Here is a 13,829-nt window from a genome sequence, read left to right on the forward strand (position 1 = left end):
GTCAACTGCTCCTTGGAAGCAGACATGCAACTAGGTACTGCATGTTATTTATATACCCTTCTCCAAGCACGTATGAACCCCAAGTTAGTATTAAAACATTTCCTTCCATTTCCTACACCACCACACTCGCAGACAATTACGCATATCCATAAACTGACCCACCTCTAGAGACACCCTGAAAGGCACTCAGGAATTTCAGTGTTTGTAGGGCTGGAATTATCAATAGGTCAAATATCTTCAGACATCAGGTTCTCTTATTCAGGTATAAAACCTGGCATTTTGTGTGTGCTCCTGTATGCATTTCACTTAACTCAAAAGAAAGGCCTGTTCAAAGGCACACAAGCTCATGCAGCAGCAAATCTAGTTCTTGAACCTGCCATATAAAAAGGGACCTTGGCAAACCTGTCACCAGCAGGGAACCAGTCCCCAGCAAAACAAGAGCTGAATATGCAAATCCTGAGGAGCAGGCTGTCAGTGGGCCCAAGAGAGCAACTCCTTAATGACCCCAGTCTCAGAGGACATGAATCCAGGTAGAAAATCAGTTTCAAAGGTCAGACATATCAAGGCATTGCACATCTCCAGTTCCCTCAGCACCTGCGAACTGAGCTAAGGTGCCAAGTTCATCAGCTCCAACTGACTTGCTAAATGCTTAAAATACATCTTGTTGCAGACAAACAGGAGATAAAAAGACAGCTAATCATCTTTCAGAGCCAAGGCAACAAGGTCATTGCTTCTTCATTTACGGCAAAGAATACTACAAGTAATGCAAAAGCAGAAGTATCTGCTTGTTCCTGATGACACGCACCTTGGAATACACCATATCCACCTCTAGGAACCACTGAACAGCAACAGGGGATCATATCCTGGGTTTTACTGCTCAGTGGTAAATACTGAGACTTGATTAGTTAATCAACATAAGCTAGTGGTTCAACTTGACTGAGCATAAGAAAACAGATTAAAGAACTTTGACAGCTCCTCTCATCCTTCAGTTTCTTTAGTGTGAGTTCAAGTGCCCATCAGTCCCCAGAAATTGGCCAGAGCAACATAAACATTATCATCCCTGAACGCCACTACTATGTACATGCCCATTGCTCCTGGGCAGCCAGGAGTGTTAGAAGTGTCAGGGAACCTCTGCATCAGTTTAGGAAAAAGAGGAAAAAAGTCAGTGTGATTAGAAGCCATTCAAGTTGGCCGCAGGAACTAACAGTTGCCAGATGAGGAGTTAAAAAAAAATATTAAAAGGTTTAAGGGAACTGTTTAAAGGAACTGCTCATGTTAGTGTAATAGAACCATCACAGCACTGGAAGCGAAACAAGGAAGGAGCACATTTTTCACAGTATTTCCAACAGTTATTTTAGCAACCTTGCTACTATGCTTGGCAGCATACATATTGCTCATCTAGATGCGAGAGATGCTCCTAAAGAAGCATGAAAAAAATGACGTTTGATGCTTCCCTGAATTCCTAAAAGTTATTTCTATTCCCTCATTTATCTTCACAAAGTCTTTCTGAGAGAATGTAGGATTTGAAAGACAAAAGAAAGCCCATAAATTTGAAGAGCTTTTTTATGTTCCCTGTTTCTAAAGGCCACCCAGTTCTGCCCTTTTATTCCTATGATCACCTTGCAATGTCAAACTGTCCTAGATGATACGGAAAGCAACAACAGCAAAAATCATTTTGTTGCCAGAACATGCTGATCTTGCAAAAGAAGACAGTGGGAATGTACGAAGAATTAAGGAAGAAAAAGATCCAATTACAAAAGGATGCCTCCAACTTTTTTTACTATCCTTGCAGAAGAGCTCAAGCTTTCAGGAGCAGAACAGCTTCTGACACAACATTTTTCATCAGCCGTTCTGTCTGTAACTTGGCCCACAAAGTTCATAAATAGCACTTCAGAGTCCTACAAAAAGAAAATTGTTTGCAGTTCCCAAGCAAGTAACACAAAGGAATCATCTCTGCCATGCAAAGTTAATTTTTATATTGTCACTTACATGCTCACATCTCTAACTGGTAATGAAGACAAAATTCTTGAAAGAAAGCACAGACTTCAGATACACACATGTATCTACCCAGTGCTGCCTGAGCATGCTGGGATCATTTAAAACACTGGATGATCTGTCACGTCCCAGCTTCAGATCTTTTATGAACAGCTCCTTTGAAGCCAGTCCTCTATCTCACACATCTGCAATACAGAGCTTTTCTACTTCATCGCTGTCTCTGCCAGATGAGCCACCCAACTGCAGCTGGTGGGTGGCATCACGGAGCACAACACAAGACGGGAGGCAGCATACCCGCTGGGAGATGCATCCTGCCATGCAGACCCTACATTTGCAGGGAGCCCCATCTTCCCATCTCTCATCACTGGGATCTGACTGAACCCTGTCACACGATCCATTTGTCTCTTGCATTTGCAAGAGACTAAGTTGGGGGGGAAGCAAAACGCACCAAACAGTCACACACACAAAAAGACCCCCCCACACAAAAAAACCCACAAACCAAACCAAAAGCCCAAACAAACAAACAAAAAATTAGAAAAGAAAAGCACCAACATCCACTCTGGCTTGGAAAATACAGTTTGTTTTGCCCTGCACTGCCAGTGTTTCATTTCTATATTCCCCCCCCCAGCTCAAGAACCATGGCACACACAAAGCCAATTCTCAGGCCACAGGGTCAGATCTGGTGTGTGGGGCCTGAGCAAACCTATAGAGCGAACTGAACACTCATTAAACATCCTCCCACAGCTGCTGCACAAGTCAGAGATTTCAGGAGAAGGCCTGTACCCCAACACCCATCTCCACCCTGGGGCAGAAGCCTCTCTTCCCAAGTCACTTCACACTGGAATATCTGCAAGCGCAAGCATGAGCCCCTCAAAAGCACTAATGAGGCACAATGTAAACACACCAATATGTGCAATTTCCACAAGACTGAGAATTCACTGTAACACTGTGTATTTCTGTGGTGTGATTTCTTCTTTCTCAGACTTCAGCCAGAGACAAGGTAGATAGATGCAACTGGCCAAGTTACCCCATTTGCCCACAGGGAGCAGAACAGGAAGGCTCCTTCCCATGGTCAGGCAACAGAAACTAAGCCAGGATTGGCCCCAGGACCACTTACTCCCAACCCTGTTCTCATTACTGTGTGCCAGAGCCTAGTAGTATCAATACTTTTACAGCAACAGAGCACCAAAGGAAAAAGGAAACAAAAGGCTGATCAACCCGTACGCCACATACTGTCAATTAACTCAACTCAGAGCAGCTGACTCCAGTGCTCTGACCAAATAGGATCAGCATTCCAGCAGCTCCATCCCAAACTCACAAGTCTTTTTGGTGTTTCTGGATTTGAGCTCGTGCTTTCAGATCTTCTTCTTTTTGCAGTTGCTTGGCCACCCGCAAGTCATGTTGCACGAGACGATTACGCTGAACATTTGTTGCCAAGTGATGCTCGACTGGAAATAAACACAGACAAGAACCCCAAATCAGCCTGCAGAACTTTATGGTGTGAATGAGACAAAGCAAGTGGGACGAAGATGCCAGGCCAAAAGAGAAGACAGTTCTTGGCAGGGAAACATGCAGTATGCCTAAAGGTGGGGAAGTCCTGAACTGAAACTACACTAGCAGCTTTAGATTGCCTCATTTTAGCACTGAGGGGGCTGCATATGTGTGTTACCAAAACAAGATCTGCATATTTTCAGCACATCCAGGTTTAGAGAGAATGCTTTTTAGGCTCTGAATCTCATTTTTTGGCCATGGGAAATTATCCTAGATTAATTTTGTGGCTGGAAGGGACCACCAGAGGACAGTGAGAATGAGCTGAACCTAAACCACTTCTGATGGATGCTTTGGTAATTTGTTCTCAAGAACCTCTGGAGGAAGAAACTCTTCTTACTCTCAACATAATCATTTCCAGAATCTCATTACCTTTATATTTAGTAACAGAGCAACCGAGTACTATAGTGAATCCTTTACCATACATGGATACTGCCTGCAAGAAAAGATGGCAATGTGAGCAGCAGCTGAGAGAGCCATCTTTAATTCAGTGTTCTCAGGTTCCAGCAGCAAGGGCAGAACTTCAGTGCAAGCTACACGCTTGGCAGAGTAGCGGGAATGGTATTAGCACCTAGCAATGGTAGATACTAATGGTCTTGGCACCCAGCAAAGCAGATTAGAGAGGCCACCACAACCAGAAGCTGCAATGCAAACATACCCAAAGTAACAGATAAGCAAGTTAAAAAAAGAAAATATGTAAAAATCACCAGCCACTTCTAAGTTTCTGGCTGTACTTTTTTTCCTCCTTTTTAAACCCTTGTAGTATACAGCTGCTCTACCTCAAAGCGTCTTAAAAGGAAGCCTTTCAAAAGGCAAGCACTAGCAATTGTAAAATAAATACATAAACAGAGCTCTTCTGATTGCATTTCAGGTCACTCTATAAAACTTGAAGCTTCCAAAATTGCTAGTAATTTCTAAAAAACGTGCACAGCAATAAAACTTCAAGTGCACTCCCACATGCAGTTTTATCATGAACAGAATAAACTCAAAAGAGCACAAAATTAAAACATGAAATACAACTCTCTAGGTAAAATGGGAGGTTGTATCTCTAGGGTACAACATGACCTGGGACACAAAACAGAGTGGTGTTACAGGACAGTGAAGACAGTAATAATAATCTGGATTCCATTAAAAAGAACAAAAATGAAATCAAAGCAAGGAAGGTTTTTCTTAGCAAAAAATGAAAGGGGATTTTTCTTAACAAAACTGAAGACTCATCTGTTGGAGAAAATGTTTCAGTTTGTTCCAAAGATCACTGCTACTTACTCTCCTGCTCCTGTAAGTTGTGGGCCAAAGTATGATCTTCCAAAATAGCAAAGTCTCGACACACTAGATAGGGAAACAAAGACAAGAGAATTAGCATCAGGACCAAAAAAAAGGAAGTATCAAAAAAAGCTATGGGTGTCAGGGGAGCATACGTACACAGATTCCTGACATACTTTCTACCAGCCAAGGTCTGGACTTGGCCTGTTTTCCCTCTCCTTGTGGCTATTTTTGCATGCAAATACTTCTTCATCCCTGTTTGCATAAAAAGCCTTCTCCACTCTCCCCTCCACCTCTGCTTCTTTAGTTGAAGACCAGAATTGCCACTGGATTAAAAACCCCTGTATTCCACACAGATTTATACCGATGCACTGACTGTGTTCAACTTAAACCAAGAACAAGGGTTTGTGCTTACTATGGCTTTCTTTGCCATGTCAAGAGTTCGGGAATAGTATTTTCTCTGCACAAAGGCACATGCACACTGTCACCTGTCTGGAGCAGAGCAGACTGAGCTCCAAGGATCTCACTGCAAGGCATTTCTACCAGCTCAGGCATCATTTTACAGTTGTCTTTTGTAAGCTTCATTGATCTTTTTTTCAAGTGCAGATACTGGATTTGTACCTAGAACCCAGATAAGGGATCAACCACAGTATTAACAGCAGGGATAAGCACAGCTTCTTAAAAGATGCTGAAAACAACCCAGAAACAAGTTGAACGGGAAGGTGACGACCTCTCTTTGGCATCAGTCTGAAAGCAGCAGATTTTTGCCAATGCCTATCACTTTCACATCTGAACTTTCAAAGGAATGATCTACCCACACTGTAGAAAAACACCAGTACTTATTTTTAACTTGTTATGATAGGCAGCAGGTCAACAAAACACAAGTCACATACACACTGGGACAGAAGGACACACACAGCACCTAGTTCAGCCTTTTGGAGATAGGTGCACATTAACTTCTCAGTGAACAAGCTGTGCTCTGTGTCCCCCAGACTGGAGGATGGGGCCCCGCTCCACACATCTGCCATACACAGGGCTACTGTCTGCTTCAAGGGGAGTTTAAGGCAGATGCAATGCAAAATTTACACTGGAGAGGTCTGTCACTTGTGTTTCCCTCAATGTGACAAGCTCAGCAGCTCAACATGACCTGAGAGGGGAGTATGCCCCATATGGAACATAAGGCACAAAGCAGAGAACTATAAGGTCCTTCCAAAGCTGCAGAGGGAGCACACTGCCACTGTGCTCCATAGGAAAAACCCCCAAGAAAGCCTACAGTTTCTCTTTAACAGAGCACCCTGACAACCTAGAACAGAATGTGAAAATAACCCCAAACACCCCAGAATGTACCAAAACTACATGGAGAATTTCTGAAGAATCCATTTAAGAAAAGGGTTCAGAGAAGAGAAAACATTTCCATCACTGCAAAGGGTGGGAAATACGAGGGAACAGGACAGCAGCCGTATCTTCCCAAGCCACAGTCCGACAAGCCTTCCCTCTACTTGCACTGATGCAAATGCTCTGCTGGAGAAGCATCGAGATGTTCCTCTGCACTCAGGTATCTTCACAAAATATCTAGAAGAGTTGTGTACACTAAGAGGTCAGATATATGATAAAAAAATAAAGCATTTTCAACAGAATTTTTGTTGAGTCTTTCTGCATTTAAGGGTGTTCTAGAGATGACAAAAGCTCCAAACAGCAAGAGCAGTGCTTCAGGGAAGGAGAATGAGAAGCAGCAAGGTGAAGATGAGGACAAAGACAACGGTGACTCACTTTTAGCAAGTACAATTCTGGATGGTGCAATTAAGGTTTTGTTACGTTTTGTTTGTTTGGGGGTTTTTATTGCAACTCTTTTTTTAAAAAAAGGAAAGAGGATAAAAACCACTAAATAGCACTGAAACACTTCCAGTGGGCATATGTGTATAAACAAACAAACACTGCCTTCAGCCACAGATCTGGCAAAACCACAGCTCAGTTGCAGGCAGCAATGCTACTTTACAGGTGACACACCAGGGCACTTGGTGGTGATGAACACATTTTTCTATAGGATAGGGCAAGGGGATCTTGCCCACAGAGACTTTATTTCTGTGGTCCCTAATACTACTTCAGCTACATAGTACAATTGTGAACAACCACCTTTTGCTTACAACAGGCATCATCTGGCCTCCTGGAAGGGGACAACCAACTTGAAGGTTTGAGCCCTGCTGTCAGTTCAGAGCTAAGGAAAAACACCTCAGTGCAAAGACACAGTCTGTCTAAATCTAGTGCTGAGCTTTTCCCACCACATATTCAAGAAGCAGCACTTGCTCCCGACAGTTACAAAAATAAAAGCCCCCCCCCCCAAGTGTTATTTTTAACTGCAATGGGTCTCTAAGCAAGTCCACTGCACAGCTGCCTGAACAGCTGTACTAGTAAGACAAAGCAGGCAGCACAGGAACAAGGGGGAGCTTTTCAGAGCTGCATCACTTTTGCATAGAAACTGCTGCCGTAAGAAATGCTTATGGAACTGCATCCCTGCCTTTCCCAGCTCCTCTCTTTACAAGCTCATACACTGCTCTGTGCCCTATGGTATTCAAGAACTCTGCCTTGCTGCTCACTGCCGATGTTCTGGCAGACCTTTCCCACATCCTCCCCAGAGAAGCACACGCGCAGAGGAGGACTTCAGGGTTTTTTACTCCATTCAACCCACACCCAGACACACTTCTCTATTTGTGAAATAATATGTTGACAGAAACACGCTTGGCACACAGGCAAGAAAGTGGGAGGGCCGTAGTAGAACACTGCTGTGCTTGACAGTCTTGCACCAACTCCCAAAAAGTCTCATCTCCTCCAGTGATTATGTCCTACAATATAGCAATGATTGCTTAACCCTTTTGGACTGACAGGCCACTAAAAACTTTCTAAAGAAAGCATGGACTCAAAAGGTCGAGTGTGTGTTCTTCTAGCTGCTCCTCCAGAGATCTGTTTGAAGTAGTCCATGGGCCTCCAAAGTTAAACAAACAAGCAAAAATAAAGAAACTCCTCTGGCCCTCTCTTCCTACAGGACACAGCCAAAAGCTGCTGGATGCCAGACATAAAACAGGGACCATACCTGAGTTTTTTTGGCTCTTCAGGACCAGTGTGTGCCACCTGAAGCTCACTGCATGGGCCAGGAAGCAGGTACAGCACAGGGTACCATCACCTGCACTTCCCAGCTCAGGACCCAAAATAGCCTAGATCAGATCCAGCACCACTCTTAACACAGCCAAGCAGCACCCAGGCCTGAGGCTGCACCAAACCACCACCCACCCTGTCTCTGCACAGAGGGACAAAAGCAAGTGGAGACAATGCCCCAGGACGAGCTACCAAGTTGAAGAGCCTAGAGATGAATACCACGGCTTGGTCTTAAAACAGTGATAATTATCACATCAAGATCCAGTATAAAGAGAAGGAAGCAGGATGGTTATTAACACCATGGATGCTGGAAGCTCCCAAGTGTCTGGGCTTCCATGGTGCCCCATCTCACAGAGGACACAGCATGGAGCAGACTGTGGGGCAGCAGCAAGCCCAGGGTTTGATTCACACGTTTGGATTCATGTATGCACTGCTGAATAAGCCAACTGACTGCATATGCACTCCCATTAAGCTGCTCTTACAAACCCACAAATGGATGGCTCCAGCACACAGCCTTTGCTTTGTGCTGCTGAAGCTGCTGGCAGGACAGCACAAGAAGACCTTTTGTCACTGTCAGAAACTTGCCTGGGCTGGCTGCCTCCAGCTCATCAGAGCACATTATTCCCCAGTCTCATCAGCCTGAGAACAACATTCAAAGGAAAATGAGAACACCCATTACAAATATAACGAAGCACTGTCAGCTAGCCAGGTGGCAAGAGATGGGGACACCTGCAACTCCCTAGCAAGTTTGGGGTGATGGCAAGCACAGAGCATTCCCTCAAAAATTCACCCAGCACCCATGAGTCAAGCAGGATCGCAGCTGCAAGTAAGGCCAAAGAAATCAACCCTCCATCCTTGAACATATGTATCCAACAATGAGGCAACTATGAAATAATTTGGGATGTGGACCAGCCAAGCATGGTCTGAAATGAAGCTTCATCAGTGCTGGTCTACAAACCCTGCCCAGTCTCAGTGTGGCCCCAGCACGCTCATGAGGCGTTATGTGCACTAGGTTTGTGCTGAGAAACAGGATGGCTCAGTGGCAACTCAGAGACTCACAATTCCTCCTCTCCAAGAAGCTTCATCTTTAAGGGAAAGGAAATCTATTGCTTATTTCCTAAGTGTATCCCTAAAAAGTGAAAGGTAAGATTAATGTTACATTCACTGCTGTGAATTAACTTGACTTCCCATTCCTGGGCTCTGGCTGAGAGTCAGACAAGCAGCAGGGGTGCAATCCAAGCAGCTACAACTGGCAAGTCCAGTGAAGTGTGAAACATAACAGGTTTACTATAGTCTGATTAAGCCAGTCTGCCTTGGCACAGCAGGGAGCAGGCCAGGAATCTGCAATCCTGGCACAGCTGTCAATAAAAGAAATGCCAGCCCAGGAATCCCAGCCGCTGCTACAGACAGCAGAGGTGCCAGCAGAAGGAGGAGGGCAGAAGCACGGCTGGAAGCATCATCCTTTGCAGCAGTGGTGGGCTGCAAAACTCATGCAGTGGCATGAAAGGGGGATCCCGAAGAGCTTCTCTGCAAGCTCCAAGTACACAACTTCTCTACTGGGAGGAGTTCACCCTGAAAATACATCTCTGTAAGCATCAGTGCATCTGAGGCTCTTGCAAGAACAGTTGCAAGCCTGGCCTCTATGGCCAAGATAAGAATGTCTCTAGGTACAACAAATTGGAAAAAATTCACTAAATAACCTTTTCATATTCTGTCATCTGCTTCACTAGCTTTCTCCAGCTACCTGGCTCAGCATTTTTAACACCAAACTGCTTCAAAGAAAGTGAGGTAACCACAACACAGGAGGCTTAGATGGTGCTAGTGATGCTTAGGTGTGTGACAAAGAAGCAGGTAACATCAAGGAATGGGTGGTATGAGTGTGTACTATCTCTTTAAGAGGTCAAAGCCCACTAGCTTCACAAGCAAGGATTACAGCAAAATACACTCCCCACTTCTGTCTGAAGTAATAGACTGTTTTGACATTCACTGAAGGCCCCAACGGCCCCCTTGGTTCACGTGGCCCATAATGCTGTGCTCTGGGACATCATCTACTTAAGTGACCCAGGAATCACACATGCATGCCCCAAGCATTTCCTTTTGGGTCTTAAAAAACATCTCTTGCTCCCCACCTCCTCCATTCCCAACATTTTCCCGTGAGCATCACATGCGGGATAATTCACAAAATAAACTAGAAAGTGTGAGTCATGCTTAGTTTAGAGCATCTGCAGTTTTTGAATCCTGAACTGAAGGCAAGGAGGGAGAGGAAAGATAAAAGTGACATAGGAAAAAAAAGCTTCATCAGCTAAAAATCACTTTTCATAGCCTACAGAGCTGACAAATTAAGTGGCAAGCAGCAACTGCAGCCTGTTACAAGTCAACAGTTTCAAGATGTTGAGTTGTGAAGATCCCTGCAGGTTAGAAAACAAGGAGACACCTCATGGAGACTTACCAGCAGGGACTGGCCAGGCCACTCCAAGCCAGGTAAACTCTCCAAAATCTGCCAATTGTTTCCTTGAAATGAAGCCAACATGATCAAGCAGCCATCAGCTGGAGGTGAGAGGCTGCCCTGAGGGCAGCTTCCAGAGGAAACATGCAAAATTGGACATTTCTTCTCACCCCCAGCAACACTGCTCTGCAAGATACATGGCCTGATCTCAGCATGTCTCATTTCTGTCCTGCCTCTCCCATCACACCAGGAGATTACTAAGCTCCTGCTACCACACAGGGATGCTAGGCTGGCCAGGACATGCCTCAGCTGCTGCAGCTGCAGTTACACACACAGCATTCCGATGACCTTGTTCACCAGGCACCATCCGTGCCAAGGACATCAGGAAGCTCACACAGGGAGAAGGTGGCTTCCAGGCGGAGGGCAGGGCTGCCTGAGGAAGGGAACAATTTCTGCTTCTCAGATACAACACCAGAGTATCTCACATAGCTGGGAGCTACGAGACAGTATAAAGAATCTGGGCAGCCCCATGAGGAGCCAAACTGAGGGGTCTCAGCCTAATTCTCAACAGTGTAAACTCGCAAAATTAAAAAAAAAATTTTTTTTCAAAAATTGTCGAAGAACCATGGGGGATTTTAATGGCAGTCTTGGCTTGGAAACTAAGAACAGCTTGGGATCTGAGAAGCCAGTTATCCTCTCCGCTCTAAGCTAATGCCTTGAGGTCAAGGTCATGAGAGGTTTGGGCTCTATCTGCACCATTCTCCAACAATAAGCTCTCACACGCCTAACAATGCTTTACAAAGGAAGGCTACATATATTTTGGGACCAAATTCTTAGAACGTAGGTCTATTTTTTAGCCTGTCTTGAAATAGAAATCAGCAGCATTCACAGAATGCCCTCTCTGAAGCTACTAGTTTGACATACTTCAGTAAGCAAGCCTGCAAACAGCACCACAGAGAGGTCCTCAAGCTGAGAGCACATCTGCTGAATACCACAGTGCAGAAGGTGATGTGCTTGCACAGTATAAACAGGAAGCTGGAGATGACCAACATCACAAAAAAACAGTACCACAAGGGACCTCAAAAGGTCGTCTTCAAGCATACCCCAGCCACAGAAACTGATAAAATTTATCATTCTGCCTTTATTAAAGAAGGTTGCCATCTTTTTCATCATTGGATAATCGCACCCTGTATCGCTTCACCTGCAATCTAAGTAAGAACAACTCTTCTTACCTCTCAAGGTTAAAACACAACCAATAGACAAAGAACGTTAAAGACCATGTCTTTAACTTCCAGAAGAAAATGATGAGTTGACACCACCCTTCCCCAAGCCTTTGCTCGAGCTTGAAGACACAGACATACTTGAATACTGGCACCCATGCTTTGAAAATTCAGCCTTCTCAGCCAGGTCCAGCTGAGTCCCCAGATGTGAAGTATTCTTGAGCCACAAGAACCTTCCAAAACCCCACAGTCTTACAGCCAACACTGCTGCTACAGCTGCTGCCTCCTATTCCAGAAATGCCTGTGCATTGAGGATTTGAATATATACAGTATTTTCCACACTTTAAATCAGGTTTAGAAGCCACAATATGCTAATGTCTGTAAGCCATTACCCATCAGGCTCATAATACTACTATCTCTGTAGCTTTCTTGAGTGATCTGGACTGCCTAGACCCAAACAGTCACTGGTGAGCTCAGCCACTGCACTGTGTACCCATCAGCAACATCCATGTGGACAGGTATAAAAACCTCAAGGTAGATACATTGGATATGGCTCAGGTAGTTTGACAACAAGCCGAGTCACAGAATTATAGAATAGCTAGGGTTGGAAAGGACCTCAAGATCATCAAGTTCCAACCCCCCTGCCACAGGCAGGGACACCTCACACAAAACCATATCACCCAAGTCCTCGTCCAAGCTGGAACTGAACACTGCCAGGGATGGAGCACTTACAACTTCCTTGGGCAATCCACTGCAGTGCCTCACCACCCTCCCAGTGAAGAACTTCTTTCTTATATCCAATCTAAACTTCCCCTATTTAAGTTTGAACCCATTACCCCTTGTCCTGTCACTACAGTCCCTAGTGAAGAGTCCATCCCCAGCACCCCTATAGCCCCTGTTCAGATACTGGAAGGCTGCTATGAGGTCTCCACACAGCCTTCTCTTCTCCAGGCTGAACAGCCCCAACTTTCTCAGCCTATCTTCATAGGGGAGGTGCTCCAGTCCCCTGATCATTCTCATGGCCCTCCTCTGGACTTGTTCCAATAATTCCATGTCCTTTTTATGTTGAGGACACCAGAATTGCACACAATACTCCAAGTGAGGTCTCACGAGAGCAGAGTAGAGGGGCAGGATCACCTCCTTCGACCTGCTGGTCACACTCCTTTTGATGCAGTCCAGGATATGGTTGGCTTTCTGGGCTGCAAGCGCACACTGCTGTCTCATGTTCATTTTCTCATCGACCAGCACCCCCAAGTCCTCCACAGCGTTGCTCTGAATCTCTTCTCTGCCCAGCCTGTAGCTGTGCCTGGGAATGCTCCAACCCAGGTGTAGGAGTCATTGTTGACTTGGCTGCCAGACCACAGGCAGTCGAGCACATATCTCACTCACAGTATCTGATACATAACTGGGTCTGTGTGTAGAGGAAGTTAATCTTAATAAGAAAGTTGCTTGTGTAGTTCATCCATTCCAGCATCTGACACAGCTTCAACTGACTCAGCTAACACCAAACGTGCAAAATGAACAACCAAAAATAAAGACAGGGAGTTTTCCTAGCAGTCAACTTTCACCACTGCCTCCCAGCCACGGATCACAGAAAAATAAACACCACTGCCTCCAACATATTTGGCTTACCCTCACTTTGCCCAAAGGCAAAGCACCACAAAAGTCACTGGAGAGAGGAACAGGAATTACCTTCACCAGGAGAAGTTAAAATCCCTGGCTCACAGGTGTCCCCATGAGCACCACTGTAGCTGTAAACCATGCCTTCAGCAGCATCCCATAGATCATATGACACTGTCCTTTCTGGAGGACTTTCTTTCTTTTGCAGACAGGATGTCAGGACAGTTTTAGTTTTACGCCCAACACCACTCATTTAAACTGGTGTAAATGAGGGGGGGAAAGAAAAAGTTTCCTTTCTTGCACAACTCAAAACAGCTACCCACTCAGAGAACTGCTCAAGCATGGAGTTTACATCTCAAGAGATTTGCACTTTACAGGCTCCCTTCCCCCACACCCATCTCAATGATGATCACCATGTTGTGCTTTGATCTGTTAATTTCAACTTTTATTTCAGCATTTTAGGCAATTTTACGTTACACAACTCTTAGAAGGACATGCTGAATTTCCCAAAACTTCTGTTCTCTGCTAAATACAAACCTAAATCCCTTGCTCAGGTCAGTAGTTTCTCTGCAGAGAGCTGGCAGGTC

The 13,829-nt window shown here is 45.0% G+C and overlaps 1 protein-coding gene across 3 annotated transcripts in view; it reads right to left on the bottom strand.

Moving 5' to 3' along the window:
• The window catches only part of CCDC50 (coiled-coil domain containing 50), a 39,357-nt gene that overhangs the window by 17,168 nt on the left and 8,360 nt on the right, over positions 1–13,829 (bottom strand). For all 3 annotated transcript variants that reach the window (XM_061345763.1, XM_061345762.1, XM_061345765.1), the window contains exons 2-3: positions 4,810–4,872; positions 3,314–3,443 (exon numbers count right to left, since the gene is read on the bottom strand). In XM_061345763.1, the coding sequence (XP_061201747.1) occupies positions 3,314–3,443; positions 4,810–4,872 (193 nt within the window). The remainder of the gene's footprint in view (positions 1–3,313; positions 3,444–4,809; positions 4,873–13,829) is intronic.

Source organism: Neopsephotus bourkii, unplaced genomic scaffold (assembly GCF_033783945.1).
Source record: "Neopsephotus bourkii isolate Nb327-2 ecotype Australia unplaced genomic scaffold, CSIRO-AGI_Nbou_v1 NB_234, whole genome shotgun sequence".
Lineage (NCBI taxonomy): Eukaryota > Metazoa > Chordata > Aves > Psittaciformes > Psittacidae > Neopsephotus > Neopsephotus bourkii.